The sequence below is a fragment of the Harpia harpyja genome, chromosome 7 (genome assembly GCF_026419915.1).
Source record: "Harpia harpyja isolate bHarHar1 chromosome 7, bHarHar1 primary haplotype, whole genome shotgun sequence".
Taxonomy (NCBI): domain Eukaryota; kingdom Metazoa; phylum Chordata; class Aves; order Accipitriformes; family Accipitridae; genus Harpia; species Harpia harpyja.
The window spans coordinates 29,159,985-29,179,999 of record NC_068946.1 but is presented as its reverse complement, the minus strand read 5'-3'; the positions used below and the strand labels follow the sequence as shown (position 1 = coordinate 29,179,999).

At 36.1% G+C, this 20,015-nt stretch overlaps 1 protein-coding gene across 18 annotated transcripts in view; it reads left to right on the top strand.

The window, feature by feature from the left end:
* ABI2 (abl interactor 2) overlaps positions 1–20,015 on the top strand; it is a 73,127-nt gene that overhangs the window by 25,755 nt on the left and 27,357 nt on the right. For 7 of the 18 annotated variants that reach the window (XM_052791314.1, XM_052791310.1, XM_052791307.1 and 4 more), the window contains exons 2-4: positions 4,561–4,728; positions 13,062–13,238; positions 17,001–17,018. In XM_052791314.1, the coding sequence (XP_052647274.1) occupies positions 4,561–4,728; positions 13,062–13,238; positions 17,001–17,018 (363 nt within the window). The remainder of the gene's footprint in view (positions 1–4,560; positions 4,729–13,061; positions 13,239–17,000; positions 17,019–20,015) is intronic. The other 11 variants (XM_052791320.1, XM_052791317.1, XM_052791319.1 and 8 more) reach the window with 2 other exon arrangements.

The following is a 20,015-nucleotide window of genomic DNA, read 5'->3' as shown; positions in this document are numbered from 1 at the left end:
ATAAACAGAATAGATGCTAAGCTGCTGCATGTGAATTGGATAAGGTGGGCACAGAAGACATCAATGATCTGAACATTTTATCTTTTTAAGGCTGTGAAGATGATCCAGCTGTGGTGCTAAGTATCTTCTTAACAGTGTCTGAAAAGTCGAAGCTGGAAGTTTAAGAGGTGGAGATGCAGCAGCATTCTTAACACAGTTAATGGAAAAATATTAAGGGAAACAAATGAGGCACTGTCCACAGGTCTTGTGAAAAAAAATTATAGGTAGTTGAGGGCAGGCAAAACTGCAGTGATACCTACTTTCCAGCACTTGTTCTTTTTATTTAGCAAGTGAAGCAACTCTGGATAGTTCTTCCCTCTTTATTCTTGATTGCATGCTTCCCTGTGTTTCTGTGGCTATGCAGTGGTTTGGATGAGGGAAAACTCGTATTTTGGTTTATGGATCAGATAATTTTCATTTGGGACTCGCCTCCTGGTCTAATTCACTACAGCAAAGGGAGTGTGCAGCTTGTGTTGGGGACCTCTACCTCCACAGGTACTGTTGATGAAACTAGAACCTGAGTCCATAATATCATGATTAGTTGCTCAGACCATAATTTAGTAAGCGTGATTTGCTCTTCCTTTGTAACATCTACTTAGTTTTGCTAGGGCAAGTGTTTGCAAGTTCGCATGGCAGGGAATAATGGAATTGACTGGAGTTTAAAATAACCATTTGTTTCTTAGGTTTTTTGTAAACTACATTAGGTACTCAAGCCACCATGTGGCCCTACAGATACAGTATTATCACAACAGAATGGATGTGTTAGGACTAGGAATGAGAGGCTGCTCATGTTGGCAGTGTTGTAGAAGACTTATTTGTCAAATGATGGCTTTGATTACTTAAATTTAATATCCATTTAAAAAGTACAGATCAAGCTGATCTAACAGTTGGAAGCATTGCTTTGCTAAGTGGTGTGCGTATAGATGTTACGATGTCCATTTTTTTCATAGGCATGCAAAATTTTACATGCATGAGTGCTAGATTAAAGATATTTTAAAACTTTAAAATGGAGAGATACTCAATGGTCTGTTTCATGGCATTTAATTTAGGTCAGGGCACTGAAAACATACTTGCTACCAGTTCTTGATCATGCTGACTGCAAATGTTCTGAGAACTGAAGGGCTTCAAGGACCCTGGTTAATATCCTTAAGTATTCACTGTAACGAGTCTTCATTTTGTTATAATGAACATAGCAGAATGTGTTTCTCTTGTTTTCAATATTCTACATACAAACAGTATTCCATAGGTTACTGAAACTAGCGTTGAGAGGCTATCAGTTTGATTAAGGCCAAATTAGTATTTTTATCTTTCACTAGAGAATTTTGGTAGATGTGGATATTGAAAAAACTTTTTGCCTGTCTTACAGTCAGGCATGAAGCATATTGGCTGGTATTTTGTTATTCTGAAGATCAGAGTATCAGACCTTAGTTTGATGAGGGTTATGTTTGAATTTGGTTTACTGATAACTTGAAATCATTATCTTATTTGCAGGAATATCTTTAGTTACATAGGTACGCACTCAGATAGTTACCAGCGTACCATTTAGTTGTCTAAATCTGTTGCTGGGTTTGAGCATGGCAACAGTTGTAAGCAATATAATTTGATGGCCATTGGAAATATACATGGGGAGCTTGTTACACAGGAGCATATGATAAGTTACCATCTCTGGAAGTCTGCTTTCCAAATTAAAAGTTAGATTTCATACTAAACACAACTTACTGTTTCAAGTTAAATTTTAACTGACATTTATTATTACATCTCCACAGGGGAACTTTAGATTTGCTATAAGTATTCCAGACTGTTTCCTAGTCATTGTGTGAGACCCAAGTTTTCATCTCTTGAAGGTTTTTAGGGTAAACTTGATTGTTTTAAAATGCTGTCATTAATTAGTTTCGTTGTTGTTGTTGTGAAATGGCTTGACAACAGTAGGTTCAAATAGTCATTTTAATTTGAAAATTCAACACATTCTGCATCTTTCAGTATACAGGGAGAAAGTTCAAGCTTTAATTTTGCTGTGCCAAGCATGAGTGGAGTTTGCTTCACAGAATTTTGGGTTCTGTATAAAGGCATGCAGAGCAAATCATAATTGTTCAGGTTATCAGCCAAGTACACAAACTAGACCTCTCAATCAAAAGGGTTTGTGTGCTAGTAACAGTTCCAAATGTGTTTATAGGATTGTTGTTTTATGAAATTTTTAATGTGTTTGAACATTGAGAAGCCAGTTCCTTGTTGGTTTGAATGGGTGTGAATGGGGGTGACTTGAATTTGCCTATTAGGTTATATCAGTGGAAGGACTAGCCCTGAACACATATTCATATTTGTGCTTCTTTAAGCGGTAAAACCATAGTAGAGGCTCATAATTTCTAAAATGATAGATTGTTTTCCTTTTGTACTCAAACACTTGGGCTATTAATGAAAAAATATTGGGTTTGCTGGCTTCTACTCAGCTCTTCTGGATGTACAGTGTGCTAATGTAAATCAGCAGTTTCTGCTTCTATAAATAGACTTTGTCAGCAGCTGCAAAGCAAAACTGACAAGCTTCTGGTCATTTTTATTATTGCCATTCAGAAATAGTTTGAATAGCTGTGAAAGTGTCTGGTGGTATATACGCCTGCTGTAGTGATATTTGCAGACTGAGCTGAAGTTATGAGTAGGGAGAGGGAAAGAAAGAGTGCATTTGTAAGCCAGCAGTGTGAGAGTAGAGGCAAAAAGCTCTGTGTTCCTTCATTAGGGAGTCCTTAAGCTGAGTTTGAAGCTCTTTTATATAAAAGACATGCTGTCCGGCTGGCTAAAAGTCGTGAGTTGTTAAATGGGGTCTGGGGATAGCATTTACCTAACTTCTTTATAGCTGGATATAAGGCAGCCTTTACAAGTTTGCTCTGTTGCGCAGCATCATCATACTGTGCCCTGAGAAGCTGTCTCTTAAAATTTTCAGTTCCTTCTGCTGCTGGGTCTGGTTTTGTCTGCTGCATGGGAAAGAAACAGCTAGGCAAGAATGCTTACATTCTACAGCATTCCTCCCCCTCCTGCACCATCGTGGGAGCTCTTGTATGGCTGAACAGCAACTGCTGCTATCCTCCTTTCTAGAAGCAGACTAGGAAGTGGTACCAGTGTGGCCTGCAAAAAGGAATGCTAACAGGCCAACCGAGTCATCATTGTTGTTTGTGGACAGAGGAGAGGTTGCCAGGAAAGAAAAAATACTGAATATCTTTCATGTGAGCATTTAATTGAAATCCTGGGTCTGTGTTTACATGTGCGGCTGTTTTTTTTTCTCGAAAGGTAGCAGTCTTCTTTTAAGAGTCTTACTACAACATCTCAGGAAATATCTTTGGCTGTAAGAATTATTTTCCTGAAATAGAGATGTGCTTACTTTCAGTGTTTCCCAAAGTATATATAATAAAATGGATGGTAGATTCAGGTTGTGCTGAAAGATATGGAATGATTTTATATTCCCCCTCTAATAAAAGCACATTTCTTGAATCTTGATACCCTACCTCTGCGAATAATATATAAAGGAAATGAAATTATGAAATACAGTATTATAATGGCAGGTGGGAGTAGAGAACATTTGTCAACTGTTGCTTTAGAAACAGCACCATCAGCCTGTGAGGTGGCTAAAGATCACCTAAAAGTGAAATTCAGTGTATTCCAAAGCCTTGGAAACTGGAAAGTTTCTTAGCATCTTAATTGTATGTTTTACCAGTGCTTTAATCTGTATTCTTTGTACGGAATTAGATCTTGGTGATGTTAACTTTTGTTCAAGGAGAAACACAGAACCCTGATAACTAGACTTTTGGCTTATTATTTTTAATGTTGTTTGAAATGTATGTATGTTTTAAAACTTCTAATGGATGTCTTCTGGCTTGATAGCCTTGATATTTTTAGGTCCTCTAGTACTAGAAAAATGGATCATACTAATTCTTCATAGAAGAAAATACTGACAATGTGAAAAAGCACAAAATATGTTTAAAAAGAAAACATGGACTTGTTATTTTTAAAAATGATTCCTCTCATTTTCTTCAGCTACTATTTTAAGGGAGTAATTATAGTTCATTCACTGTGAACGACCATTTGTGACAATAATGAGGTCCAAATAATTGGGAGAGATGAGGAATATGGTATTTGGCAGATCCTTGCAGGCTGTTATGAGATCTAATTGAAGTACAAAGTTTAGAAGAACTAAATAGTTCTAAATAGTGCAGTTTAGCAGAACTAAAGAATAAGTATCTCGGAGTGTTTTTAAAGTTTATGGCTGAAATACTGTATAAGAAGTTGCACTTTAAGTATTTCAAGAAAAGATGACCATGTTGTATACTAGCTTAATTCCTTTTATAAAGTATAGAAGCTCTTAAAACACAAAGTATCTTTTGTGGAATGAATGGAAAGCAGGAAAAATGGTAACTTTGATGTAGAATTAGTCTGACCTGTGTAATTCTTTGTACTTTAAAGACAGGCCAAAGACATTCCAAGAATCTTTGTGTGAGAGACTTTACTAAATAAACCTTTTATTTCTGCTTCTAGTCAGCAGATAAGCAGCGAGCCCTGGAAGAAACCAAAGCCTACACAACTCAGTCATTAGCAAGCGTAGCCTATCTGATCAACACTTTGGCCAACAATGTTCTCCAAATGCTGGATATCCAGGCATCCCAACTTCGACGCATGGAGTCTTCAATCAACCATATTTCACAAGTGAGACTTTTTTCCTGATTGTTCTTGAAATTACATAGCAAGTAAAACTCTCACCTGACATTTTGTGAATGAGAAATATAGTTGCATTTAAAACAGAAGGATGCATTTCTTCTCATATTAATTCTGGGAATGGGTGTCATTGTGTGCTCGTGTATCTCTGTTAGTGTAAGCATTTTACACGGGATAAGAGGTTAAATGTATTCTTGGCCAGTTTATTGTTTGGAGAGTGGGCCATTCTACTTAAGTGAAAAGCACAGAAAAATCGGTAATGGAAAAATCAGAATATTATGTTAAGGGACAGATTAAGCTTTCCAACTCCTGTTTGGTGACTTACTGCACTTGGTATTTATTGGCTACAGGCACTTAAAAGAAAGAAATATGAAATGGATGGTGGAAAACAATACGTGTCATCTTTTTACTTTTCCTGTTGCTGTAGTACTGGCATCTAACGACAAAAGCATAGATGACAAGAATACTTTGTTCCTGGCTTTTCTTAATAAAATGTACTTTGCAATGACATGAACAGAAGGCAAAATTAACGTTTCAGGTTTGTGCATGGCTGGAGAACTCCTGCCATTGTTTGCAGTTTTTCTGAGCAGCAATAAACTAAGCTACTATTATTAGGAACCCATGTCCCATCACCACACTGATGATGAGAGAATTTTGACTGCCAGAGTGGGCTGAGGATGGATGATAGATTTAGTGGAGGTTTACATGCCAGTGACAGATTAAAAGAGAAATTAAGAGCAATGATACAGGACTTTCTGTTTTTCTGTTACTGGAGAGTTGATTGGCATCCTTACTGAATATTTTGTGTCTTATTTGACCAATACATTTTGGCTGCTAGGGTTTCTTCATCTCCATGTGATAATGTCATAAATTAAAATAAAGAATATTGTGGTATTTAGAAAGACATTTGAAAGTAGGAGCTGTGTAAGGTAGGAAATAAGCAGATTGAGCTGGTCTGTTAACTTGCTCGTGCTGAAAGGGTTGCTAAGCTAGTAGAGTTTTGAACTAGCAAAAGAAGTGAATAATTTTATGCTATCTTAATGGGCTGAATTGGCTCAGTGAGGGGTCAGATGAATTCCAGAGCAGGTACAAAGGAAGGGGTGGGAAGGATTTTCCCTTCTGGTAGTAGTACGCTATTAGATTGCCTTAGTTATCTCATTCAACTGCATCCTCAAAAATAAGCTGAGAAGTTTGATTTCTTCTGCTGCGTGCTTCATGCTTCTTGTTAATCCATGGACAAGTCAATTAATTTTTTTTCCCAGAAAATGTCACAGATTACTCTGTGTGTGCGTTTATGTATATGTGCCATATATATGCTGTGTATGTGTGTATATGCCTCTGTGTGTGCATATATGTGTGTGTGTGCTTGTGTGTATATGTATGTGCTTCTTGACAGGCTAGTGCCCGCTGATAAGTATTTCAACTATTTAAGAGCTCAACGCGAAAGACTGTATATGAATAAAATTATTCAGATTCACTGGATTTTGTATTTTATAGATGTAGAAAGTTCATTTTGTCACACAGTTTCTGTAAAGTAGCTTTTTGGGGAAAGGGCCATAGCATTTTGATTTTTTTTCCTTCTGAGAAGCTGAGATTTATGCAGATTGAGATGCCCAGTTAGATTGTCTTTGGCATTTATACAAAATGGCTAGTTATTTAAAATGGAGCACAAAATTACCAGCGCCCAACACCTAATGAAGATGTATCTGCCAAAATTCATAGGCTGCACTTGAACAACCAAAAGAAGTTAGGTTTGGTTTTTTTTTTTTTAATATCGCTGTAAAATTGAAAATTGAGTTTGGTTTTTTTTGTTTTGTTTTGGGTTTTTTTTGAGTCTGCATCATCCATATGTAGGATGTTCCCAAATCTTCAAGGAAGAAATATCAGAGGAGCAGACAATATTTGAATTTTGGATATTACATACACGAAGTGTGTTGATCCAAGGAACTTAATAAAGTTGAATTCAGTATGTTCAGAAATGGCTTCATCCCATGATACCAATGTTGTAGATGGTTATATAATCTGTCTTAATTTCAGTGGTTATTTTTCTTTTAAAAATGAATTTATTTTGTCACAGTTTCTGTGTAATAAATAATTTCTTCTCAGGAAATTTGATTATACTTCTTCTGGAACAAGCCTGACCTGCAGAAGACTTCCTGGGTCTTTTTTATGTGGGGTGTAAAGTTTAGTGGACTTTTTCTAGTACCGCTTAAAATGCCTCATGGTGTAATACCTCATTGCCAAGTTATGATTTCAGTCAGTCTGACTTGAAATGATGTCAGTAACGTAGAACAGAAGACACGTTGGTAATTACCATCTGCTCGCAGTGCATTAATGCTTTGGTCAGTAGGTATTGATATTTAAGTTTAGAAGACACTAATGCAAATTATGATCTCTGGATGTGTAATTCTGCTTTTAATTCTGATTTGGAATTTCACATATTCTCCAAAGAAGGGAGCAAAATCATTTGGCTTTTAGTAAGAAAACTTTTTCAAAAGTGCTTGTCTTGTTCAAGTGTAGCTCAAACTGAAAGAGACGTGATTAACTTTAGAAGATAAAATATTCTAGTTCTCTGTTCATTGATAGAATGCCAGTTTATGTCACTTTCTATGTTTCTTTCTAAATGCCAACTTAATGAAAGAGCTGAAAAGGAAGCTGATAATCATTTGTAGTTTTTCAGATTATATATAGGTCCTGAATAAGGAAATCATTACTATTGAAATTATTTTTATGCAAGTGATTAAATGCTATTGGTTTAAAATTTAGGATTACTTTGATTTGGTCTGAAAGCTGATGAATCTGTTCTTATTTGCCTTCTTGAACCTTGTCCAGAACTAGATGATATGCAGTGTTTCATATTTGGCTTAAAATTTAAATCCTAAATACAGATCATCTGTATAAATATTTATACTTGTTAAAAAAACTGTGTTACAGTTTTCAAGTTAGCAGACACTGTGAAATGTTGCTAATGTCCAAATTCTTTAATTTAATATGGCAGATTGTCAGGTTTTAGCATTTGTATGGTGAGAAATATTTTTTCAGGTTTAGTTATAAAATACTCTTAGTTAGCCAGGTCATCTTTAAAACTCTTCTCTGTTGCTAATTATATAAACAAGCACGTTAACATAAAGGTGAGTGATAGTGATGAGTTATCTCCAATGGCACTGCGTGATGGAGAAATCTGCTTCATCCTCTTCTTACAGAATCTGACTCCCATGATACCGGCCGTGAGAATAGGTATTGAGTAGACCACAGACTTAAACTTCTCTGTAGTCAGCATGTGTTGCTTAGCTGAACTGTAGCAACGTGGGTGAGCTGGTTGGTCTCTGCAGGGAAGTTCACTTGGACTTTCCATTGATAAGTTAGTAAAGGCTTGTAACCATTTTCAGTTGTCTTATTCTTGCAAGTTACAAGAATAGCCAAACTCTCAAAAACGGTAATGCAAGTCTAATTTTCCACAGTATATGCTACCTGTTTATGGAGCAAGTAGCTTTTCAGCATTTTTGTATCATGACCTCTTTCTTTAAGTTCCATACAACTTGAGTTGAGGCAATTAATGTCACATTTCTAACATGTCAGAACTAGACAGTTACTCATTTTAAAGTAATAATCCATTTCTCAGGGTAATTTGCAACTAGTTTGTTTAAATTCTATCAAATTAGCTTTAAAAAAAAAAAGCCCAGCAACACTAAATTTAAGCAACATTTTCTTCTAAGATTTTTTTAAACTTCGTTTTAAAAGCCCAGACTAACAGACTGCCAATAAATCGATACATTTAAATTGGAATGTTTTGAGAAGAAGAAGAAGAAATCGAGACTTCTGGAGACTTTTATTTCTGAAATTTCACTATAGTTTAGACTTTCAAAGTGCTGTTGTGGTTTAACCCCGGCCAGCAATTAAGTACCACGCAGCTGCTTGCTCGCTCCCCCCCAGCAGGTTGTGAGGAGAGAATCAGAAGAGTAAAAGTGAGAAAAATCGTGGATTGAGATAAAAACAGTTTAATAACTGAATTATAATAATAATGATGATGATGATGATGGCAATGATAATGAATTGTAATGAAAAGGAAAATAACAGAGAGAATTAAAACCCAAGAAAGAGAAGTGATGCAAATGAAAACAATTGCTTACCACCAACTGACCAATGCCCAGCCAGTCCCTGAGCAGTAGCCCTTCTGCCAACCTCCCCCCAGCTTTATATTGCTAAGCGTGACATTGTATGGTCTGGAATATCTCTTTGGGCAGTTGGGGTCAGCTGTCCCAGCTGGGTCCCCTCCCAACTTCTTGTGCACCCCCAGCCTCCTCGCTGGTGGGATGGCGTGAGGAGCAGAAAAGGCCTTGACCCTGTGTAAGCACTGCTCAGCAGTAAGGAAAACATCTTGGTATTACCAACACTGTTTTCAGCACAAATCCAAAACATAGCCCCATAGCAGCTACTATGAAAAAAATTAACTCTACACCAGCCAAAACCAGCACAAGTACTAACTTAATACTTTGAGAAATTTCACTTACAGGTAGAAGAGAATATTTCTCAAAACTCTGAGTTCAGTGACTTTTAAGTGAAGTGGTAAATAGTGTTAACTTTGGAATCCCAGAAATGATTTAATGTTTTTTCTATTTTAATCTTTACAGATCTTGAGGCTGTTTTTATTGAATTCAGTATGGAAACTTGATTTTTCAAAACGGCCAGAAAATTCCTAATAGAAAAAAATGCAGTGGTTTATACCTTTTTTTTCCCCCCTTAAGCTATCCTTTGGCTTATTGCAGGCATCTTGGAAAGCATATGAAAAGATGGTAGTAGTGAACCTAACATCTAACAAACTGTCATTTAAAAGCTTTTGCCAAAGGTAATGGAGCTATGGAGGAAAAAAAAGTGTAGTAATGCTGTCAGGAGTCTGAAATTTCTTGTTAGAAAACAGTGTTTTAAGTTATAGAAGGGCACAGTGCATCTCATCTGCTTTTCCTGACAGACTTTCCAAGTCAGGTGTTTTGTTAGTCCAGCTCTAACCCCCAAAACTTCTCAGTAAAAGTTTCTAAACTGCTGAATAAACATTCTGCTGGCATTCTCCTGTCTCACTTCAGGGATTTATGATAGTACTGGAAGCAATAATTACCTGTGTGTTGAGGATAAATGTTTTAATTTTCTTTAGTAGCAGGTTAATCTTTGTTCCTTTCTCTACTAATCAAATACCTCAGTGTTCCTTTCTGCTGTTTTATAGGTGTCTTAAGATCTTATGACTCCAGTAGTCAACTAAGAAAGAAAATGAAATTTTTGAAAAACTTGCCAGCAAAATGCTTTTCAATACAATTTTAGGAGTATATACCAGAATTAGGTGCTGTTTTTATACTCTTAGTCATTCCTTAGCTATTCAAGGTAAAAAAGATGTTCTGAGGCATCATGCAAGAGAATTCCCATTAGATGAGCTTCAGGTTTTAATTAGGTTTTATGCATTTCATTGTTTGTTACTGTAGTCATGCCTCACTGATCACCATAGTCCTTAAGGAAACCATTTGTACTCACAACTCCTATGAATAATTAAAAAACAACGCTTTTCATTCATAGAAACAAGTTTTCACAGTGCCAAGACACCATTGCTACAATAACATGTGCATTAAGTATCTGTACTCACACTGTATTTATAGATAGTTGCATAAGAAAATACTAAAAGAACATCTTTGAAGTTGCAGTGGTCAAGCACTTGAAATGGAGAGAAAGGAAGAAATCATCTTGCCAACACTGCACTAATTATTTTACTTTCTTTCTGATTTGTAGATCGAAATTAAGGCTCTGAGAGCATAGTGTCCAAGGCATAAACTAGTTTTGAATGACCAGATTCAGACCAATAAGGTTTTGATGCTTCAGTACATTTGAAACATCATATAGCATTTGAGGTGCAGCTGCTTTTGCAGCTGAGGTTGTTCAACATTCTAGCAAATGGTATCAGAGGCCTGTGAGACAACATACAAGGGTCAGTGTAATGTTTCTGCAGTTCTCTAGTGACATGTCTAGATCACAGATGAAGTCTGAGATAATTGTAGAGATTGAATTTCTCAGTGGTATTAAACATGAGACTGTCCTCCAAGTTGTTGCAGTCACATACCGTTCGCTTGTCAAGAAAGTATGTGCTTTCTAACTCCTCAAGAGATGAGGTGAGAATTCTATAGATGGTCTCTTTGGTCTGACAGCTACTTTTTCCACAACTTCTCCTTCCACTATGCTGCAAAAGCACAGGTCTGGCACAGAGAAGGGATAAAAACCTGTGATGGAATATAAAATATTGAATCTTACCCTGATGCAGAATGGTACACTTCCGGTACTCTAGCCTGGAACATGTTTATGTGCTCTGTTTGCACTGGTGCTTGTACAATCTATAATATGGTAAGAGCTATGAAGATCTGATCTGCACTGTTGTATTGGGGGATGGTATATAGACCTGGTCATCACAGGGAACTTCAGGAAGGACTCTGGCAAAATTGGTTGGAGAGTAGTTTAGTTGTTTAGTAGTCGTAGAAGTATATGTGTTTCTGTTAAGCTTGTATGAACAGTGAATTTCTGCAGAGTTTATATATTGGCCAAATCTGGGTGAGTTTTTGTGAGGGTGATGGAGGATGTGTCCCAGATAGTTTAACTACCCCTATTAAATTTCAAATCATTGCTCAATGAACTCAAGCTTTCCAAAGAGAGGGTTGCCAACATATTTTGGCCTTGAATAATCTATTTTTTCTATAGCTATGTTTTAAGAAATAGCTGTGCAGCTTTAGTAGAAACCTTACAGTTCTAGGCAGGTGGTACTAGAGGTGGCAGAAATGTACATGACAAAGCCATTTTCAGTGTTTAATTTTAGCAAAGTTGCAAGATCTTGAAAATATGTTGCTGGAAAATACTAGGTAATCTTGATAGATAGTAATTTAAGCTTCCATATAATATCCTTGGTATTTGTGGAGGTTCTTCTCTGGAAAGAATGTGAAGAAAAAACTTCTTGGAAGTGTTGGGGGTTTTTGGTTTTTTTTTGTTTGCTTTTTTTAAAATTTTTGTAGTTTTAAAGGTTGTGATGGTTGCACAAGGTAATACAGGGTCCATTTTGCTTGTTTTGCTATCAGTAGCACAAACAAAAGGGTAAAACAGTGTAACCAACCCCACTGCCCCAATCCCTGTCCACGGAGAAATAAAATTAAAAAAATGTGTGTTCTGAAAAGGAGTTCTCATTTGTACCTGTTTCTTAGTTACTGCAGAGCCTGTCTCCTAACTGTGAAAAGTCTTCCTGGTGCCACTTATGGTCACTAAAGTGGTAACAAGAAATCCTATGAATGTTTAGAAATCCTAATGGTGGTGATTCTGGCTGTTTTCTTACTTTTTTTTTTTTTTAGCCTGTAGCTAAAACGTTTGTTCACAAATCTGGTCAATTTCCTATAAGGAAAGCTGTTTTGTGAGCAAGGAATAATTTTTGTTTTACATGATGCAAGCAACTCCGTCCACCATTATTTAAGAGATTTTACTTTCCTGGAAAGGACAGATAAACTTTTTGGTAACTTTTTCCTAGTCTTGTTACCAAACAAGATTCAAGTCCATGTTTTTAGGCAACAAATTTTCAGCAGAGCTTTGTCTTACGCTAGAGATTCTGCTGTGGTACTTGTTTTAATATGAGGAGGGAGGGATTTTCAGTGTTGGCCTTAGGCACTCTAAGTGAAGGCACTGGACTTAACCACTGACTTCATTGTGGATAAATTAGTACTGAGCACCTTCTAAAATCTAATCATTGCTTTGTGATGAGTGATGTGTAATGACTGAAATACCTTGTCCATTTGTCTGAGTGACATTTTATTCTATCATATAACTAACTACCAGTCCTAGTTTAGCAAACTGTTTTACAGTGTAAGAAAACCCTGCTTATGGCTTGTTTTTCAGGTCATAAAAGTTAAGGTTTGGGAAGGTATCCTTACACTTCATCTAGTTGGAGCCTATTTCAAAGACGAGCATAGAAAGCAACTGTAAAATTAAGGCGGCTAATTGAAGGAATCGTATAAAACAGTGTCAGTAAATTAATGGGAACTAGTAAGAATGGAAAGGAGGAGGAATTTTGCGAACCTGTAAAGACTGAGATAACAGAAAACCCAAAGAACCTGTAGCTATTAGTGTGGGTTTAGAGGTGGCAAGTTCAACAGTAAATTGAACAAAGATGATGTAATCAAATATATGTAGTGATATGTTTAGCACAGTATAAAGAGATCTTCGAAACATTGGAACTGATTCAAATTTTTTTTTTTTATACTGACTCTGTATTCAAATGCATACCACTGTTAGTAAATACACTGCGTCTTTTGTAGACGGTGGACATTCACAAAGAGAAAGTTGCTAGAAGAGAAATTGGTATCTTGACTACAAACAAAAACACCTCAAGAACTCACAAAATCATTGCACCAGCTAACTTGGAGCGACCAGTTCGCTACATCAGGAAACCTATTGATTATACAATACTAGATGATATTGGACATGGAGTGAAGGTAGGTGATATTGTTAAAACAGCCAAACTGCAAATACATTGTCTTTGTATATTTTCAAAATAACCTGATGCTTTTCATGGTAATATACCAGTTTCTCCTTGCCTGGCCAGTGTGTGTATAAACGTAAGAGGAGTCCTGTCCAATTTGCAGTTGCCCCTTCCCGTTCCCTTGCCCCGGTGTTTCTAAACCTTGCAAACCCACTGAATCTTATTTCTGAGGATATTCATGACTATGGGTTTCACTTTTTAAAATGCTTCTGAATACCTACTTGTGTGATGCTGCCATTATTGTTTGAATCAGTTGCCAGGGATATACCTGAGAACTGAAAGGCTAATGACAGTCACTTTTCTGCCTGAATTAGCACAACAAAGTATGATCTAGCTGTAATTGCCATTGGTTTACTTTGAAGCTCACCCAAAGAAAGGGTTTGCATGAGAAGTATTATGTGCTGCCTTTTCTTCTTTCTGTCAGAGTCAGTTATACCCATATCCTGTGGTGTGCTTTGTCTCTATAACTTTTGTGCCATATGGGGTTTCAGAATGGGAATATTGCTGCCAGGTTTGAAGTCAGCTGGTTCTCCCTTTTAAGACCAGGAAAAAAGGAGGAATTTCAGGGCAAAGATCAGACTGAGACACAACTGGTGGCTGTTGTATGCAAGCATTAGATCAGTGTAGACAACAGCAGTAATATCATGTGCAAGATTAGATATGCATTTTTAAAAGCACATCCTGAATGTAAACACAGTCTTAGCAGGTGTGAGCTCATTGTTAACTTGTGCTGCCAGGAAAACAAATACGGAAATGAGAACACTGACAGTGTTAAAGTTCCAGGAGAAGAAAGGTAAATAACACAAAGCGGTGTCATTTTTACATGACAAACTAACAAATGTGTAAACCTGCTAAGTAGCAGTGAGGTAAGATGCTTCTTCCAGTCAAAGTACACCAGAATTTCTTTTGCTTGACAGCTAACTGCATTAGGTTATCTGTGTTCAATTTGAACTGTCTGCTTAGATAGCCCTTTAAATGGCAATAGGTTTTTTAAGCAAACAATTAAAATTCAAATTCTGAACAGTCCAGTTTAAATCTTTCCCAAGCAATTTTACTCAAAGTCTTCTCAACATCCTGTTCGTTAACAGGAAGTCTTTTTTCCCCATTTCTTACCAAAAGAGTTAACCTCAGTTTGTAACTCTAAACAGATTTTTAAAAGACAAGTGACTCTAAGCTTGATTTGGAAAACCAAACCAAATCAAACCAAAAAACTCCAGCATTCATAACTACAGTTTTGACCAGGAAATTATTATCAGTCTTCTGTTAAAATCTACTGCCAGTTTTTATAGATTTCGAATTTATGCAGGTCAGCAGAACTCCTTCTGGATATGGATGGAGCATATTAACCTGTAGGATTACTGATGCTAATATTTTAATGATCACTTTTGTTTTAAGAAGATTATTTTAGAACTCGTTAAAGAATAGTTTTTAATTGCTCTGCAGCACAGTCGTACTTAGCACTGGCTCTAAACCACTGTAATTGGTATCCCACTTAGCTCAATGTAGCATAATCATACTCGCTGTGATGCAATGAATGACGTTCTTCTGAAAGAACATAGTTCATCAAATGGTTGATGACTCAAATGTGTATTTGCATCCATTTGTTATGCTTGTGATATGCTTGAAACATCTTACAAATGATATATATACAATGTACTACAACTAGAAAATGAAAAAGTATTGTGTACTTGTGAAACAGTAAGCAGAGAACTTGAAATCATGCTATCCTTAAGATCCATAGATGTGTTCCAATCAGGTTAATCCTGTTTTCAGCACAGAAGAAAGAACCACTGTCTTGCTGATAGGGAGAAAGTGGCCAGCTGTGCTTATGAACCTGTTGTTTTTGTTCTGCTTAAGTAACTACAGATTAGTTTACTAGCTCTCTGGCTGGAGAACAAAGAAAAAAAGAAAAGGGGTAGGAGCTTTAAATTTGCCTATTTATAGCTCTTTATTGCTTGAGCTGTGGCATTTTTCCCTTCAAATGAGTATTCGGAAGGAGTTATTGCATAAAAAATACTAAAGTTTCAGTTAGCAGCAGGATGCCTCAGTCTGCATTCTTTGTCCTTTTTCTGCTACAGGGCTTCCTCTCTAGTACCTGGACCCAGAATTATGCATTGTCAGGACAATCAAAGAGCTAATGCAGCAGGCATTCATTGCAGCCCCTGAGAAAGATGGCAAACTGGACAGAGAATAATACAGGAGATAATACAGGGAGCATCCTTGGCCAAGAAATCCAGTATGCCATGTTGAGAGAAGTAGTATAGGTGCTTGAGCGCCTATTCCTTCCATTCAGACATTCGAAGCATCAGTGAATGCCACCTTCAGGAAAAGGTGCTCTACAATATGGTTTCTTAATAGGTGAGAGAGAATTTAAGTGCCACTATATCATTCCAGTAGTCTCTCCTCATCTTCTCTCCCTGAAGCTACAATGCTGCAAAAATCTGAAGAACCTTTTGTCTGAAAGAGATTTGCTTTCAATTTTTTTCAAATTGAGTTTCCTGAGCTACAAAGTCTTCCAATCTGTTCTTCCCTCCAAAGAGTTCTTTAGTCAAGAGGATGAAAAAAAAAAAACCAACAAAAAAGCTTGATCCCTTCAAAGTGGTGTGTATTAAGGCACTGTAATTATCAGGCAGTGCTGCTGAGGAAAAGGTCTCTGCTCACGGACCCTCTAGTGTAACTGTAGGAAGCAGAGATCATTTTGGTTAATAGATCTGCGGAACTTTAAACTCAAAGACAGGAGATTTTCTAGTAAATCGGATTATGTTTCTTTTTTAATACATTAGGGTCTCTTCTAAATGGTTGAAACAGAGTAGTCACTCTGGTTGCTCCACTGTTGAGATTCTCCATATTTAATGTTTGGTGTTACAAAAAGTGTACGAAATGTAATGATACATTTAGATTAGCTGAACTGAAAACAGATCAAACAATATTCAAACAGAAAGACTAGTATTTTTGAAAAAATTATTATGGTGAAAGAAGGTACATGGTATTGTGCGACTAAGATGTAGGACAATGTCAAAAAGCTAGCACTTAGGCTTTAAAATAAGATTTCGCTGTTTGTTAATGTCTTAATATATTTAGAAAATTTAGTTTAGAAAATACTGATAGGTGGTGCAGTATACATATAGAGTGCTGTACTTCTTACAAGATGTAATGATTTGCTCTTGATCTTTGTTAAAGAGAGATCTCATGGCACCAGGTTAAGAGTTAACTAACAGCATTGTCTAGAAAAGAACATATATTAGCTTTCATATTCTAGAGGTTTCTGTTTCAGCTAGTTATAAATATGCTAATGCATGTAACAATTTAAATGAGCTCAGGGTATTGATAAGGCTATTTTTTGACAGCTCAAATAAATTAATCTCTGAAGTTAATCCATCTAGATCTCATGATCCATTCTGACAGAAGCTGACTTTTTGTTAGCACTGTAGGAACTTGAATAAACAGCGTACAAGCATTTGAGCATTAATTTTAAGGTGTTAATCTAAAGGCTTTGTGGTCAATGTATATTAAAAGTTTCAGCTTGAAAATCTTTTGTTCATGACACATTCTGCTTTAACCACTCTTTCTATGATCTACTGATACATTATTTTGTTAATGCTGAATGCTTAACTTTTTTCTTTCTTTTTCCTTTCTCTTCATATCCTGAAGTTCCAACTAACCTTTCAATGCTTTTTTTCCTTACCTCTTTTATTTGCTCCATTTATGCATTAAGTGGTTGCTTAGATTTAAGGTAAGAAACCCCAGGGCTGGATTTCCATTCTTATTATTCTGAGACTATTACACACGGGGAGATGATTAACATGAATGTTACTGATTGTTTAAAACAACACCCGCTCTCCCTCCTATATATCAGACCTTCTGTTGAATGATTTCATTGCAGATAAACATTTTGTGATATAAATTGATGTATTTATGTAAGGAAGCTAACACAGCTCATTTTAAAAGCTTTGTGGCAAAATACCGACTGCCTTCAGCGTATCTACCAGATCATTTACAAGGGAGGAATGTTGTGCTAACCTTGTGTAGACAAAAGGATACAGTGAATAGATAGCAGCTGAATATGAGCCTCCCCCTGTGTAATATTCTTTTTATCCTATATGCGGTGTAAGTTATGATTTGATTTAGATTAATGTTTCAGTGTGAGATTGTTCAGATAATGGGCTCCAAAGTTGTGTAACAAACTCAAATCTGTATATTATTTTTTTTAAAGTTGCAGTATCCTTAATTTTTTCAGAAACTGCTAGCACTATTTAAATACTGAGAGGCACTCATACATGGAAATTTTCACAAATTTGATAGTTATGTAAAATATTTAATAACTCTTAAACAACAAGCTAAGTGATATATTTAGTTGAATATTAAATGAATAGTACATCAAAGAACTCTGAAGTATGTCAAATTGTCAAGGATCTTAAAGAGGTTTAAATGCTAGTAGCCTTAGTGGCTGCAGAAGTAGCAATACAAAGCATCAAAACAATTAGACAAGCAGTTAAATGAAGTTACACGGTACTATGCTGGAGCTCATAGTACATTACTTAATAGATAGGTTATAGCCTTTATCAAGTATTGTGGTATCATCCTCTTCCTGAAGTGCATCTGGTTTGGGGAAAGAGGGAACGAAAGTTTTTTAGTAGCAGCGCCATAGTTTTAAAGTGGGAACTGTATTTTAGAACATAGAATACTAATATGTAGTATGGGTACATTAATTAAATGAAGTTCCAAGTTGATGTGAAATATTTTTCATGACTAAGTATTTTCTATGACTGGAAAAAGCTAAAAGAAAATCCTGCACATTGCTGAAGAGATTGCTTGTAAAACCAGGTATTACTGTAGATATCCCAATGATGCCCCTATGGAATTGGCCAGATGGTACTTTTAGTAAGATATTTAAGTGTATGTAGTGCATCTGATCACAATGGAAAATCTTTAATAAATGAGAGATTTCTCGCATGTCATTTGAAATTTATTTTTACATAAGTGTGTGAGATACAGTATTTCAAGTCACGTAGTGTTTAAAAGCTTTTTATTTGAGAATTGCAAAATATATCTCCTCCCTGGGTGTTTCTGTCTATCCACACAAAACGGATACTTCTAATGCTGAATATGCCTTATTCTGGGTGCAGTTCATATTGGATGATGGTTTTCTCAGCGAACTTAAAAAAACAATTTGCAAACTCAATTTTGTTTGTTGCTCTCTGCAGTTGCAGTTACAAAAAAGTAAAGACCATCCTAAGAAAAATAATTTACAATTGTATAATTATAGATTATGTGTGAACTGTCATATCTGTGCATCATCTGCAGTGGTGATAAGAGTCTCTTCAGCTTTTCAGAGAAAATTATTTTTTTCTATTTATAGGTTTGGAATGAAAATAACACTTTTTTGTTATAACGCCAGTTAAAATATTTCTTTATTTTTACTAGAGTAAACCTGATCAGAAATTTGATTTGGGAAATCACAATATGTCAATCAACTTCTCATTGCCAAAACATGTGGGTTTAAAAAAAAAGAAGAAAGGCAAAAGGCAGTGCAGCACCTCTCAGTGGACATAAGTTACTCTTTAAATCTCACTATAGTCACTGTGCATCAGCCTCAAAGAAGGAAACTAAAAGGCGGCTACTAACCCTAGTTCCATGTGAATAATAATTTTACTTCACTTACGAGAGGTTGGATATGAAGTGTTTAGCCTGCATTTATTTTTCATGGCTGCAAAGAAACCTTAGTCTTAGCTAACAGTTACAATATTAAACTGACTGACTGTAGCAGGAGTAACTGTGCTTGTGTCTGGGTAGCTTAAATTTACATTTTAAACAGATTTTGAAGAAAATTCCAATTACAAGTCAGAGGAGTATTTGTAGCATCTCCTGTCAGCAAATCAATTGAAAATGACATTGTTTAAGCCTTTTTATATTTACCAGACTTGGTTCTTCAATTACTTTACATAGGTGGATGTGGTAAAAACAAGTAAACTCACTTGCTGAAGCTTCTACTTGTGGTCATTTGCCAAGACAGGGTTGAAATTTAGACATTTCACTTCCCTATCAACCGGTTAATCAACTGACAAACATATGGTTTAGTTAGACATGCAGAATAAGTATTCAAGTGGCTAAGCACAGCCTGAAAAGGAATTTACTTTGAGGTAGCAGATGATGGGCCAAAAATCTGTTCATCCTCTCTGTAGCGTTAATGAGATGAAAGCAAGGTGTGGGAAGGTAGTTTTCATTCAGCCTTAGGTTGTTTTTGCTGGAGTCAGGCATAAAACTGCTCAAGAAGTTTGGGTAACTGCTTGAAGTTTCTGAATATAATCCATGGAACGTTACTGTTGGGACACTTTTTCTTATTAGATTTTGGGGAAAAGATGATTCTTTTGACATCCTGAAAGTTCTAGAAAATCTGATGTGACCATAAAGCACCACTTAAAAATTTCTGGGCTGAGTCCAATTTTGGCTCCTCCTGAGGTTTGATTGTGTGGAATATCTAGTATTTAGGATTTTTGGAAAAAAAAAATCACTTTGTTTTGGTAATTGAACTGACAATGAGATGTTCTTCAGAAGAGTAAAAATGTGGATTGAAATCTTTGTTGCAGGTAAGTGACTTACAGCCATGTAAATACACAGTGCATTCATGCAAATAGTTTTTGCACGTCTGATGACCAGCTCTTAAATCTGACCAACTATGTATTTCTGCAATTCTTGTTCAGTGAATTTTTTTGCTCATGAAAACTTTCCC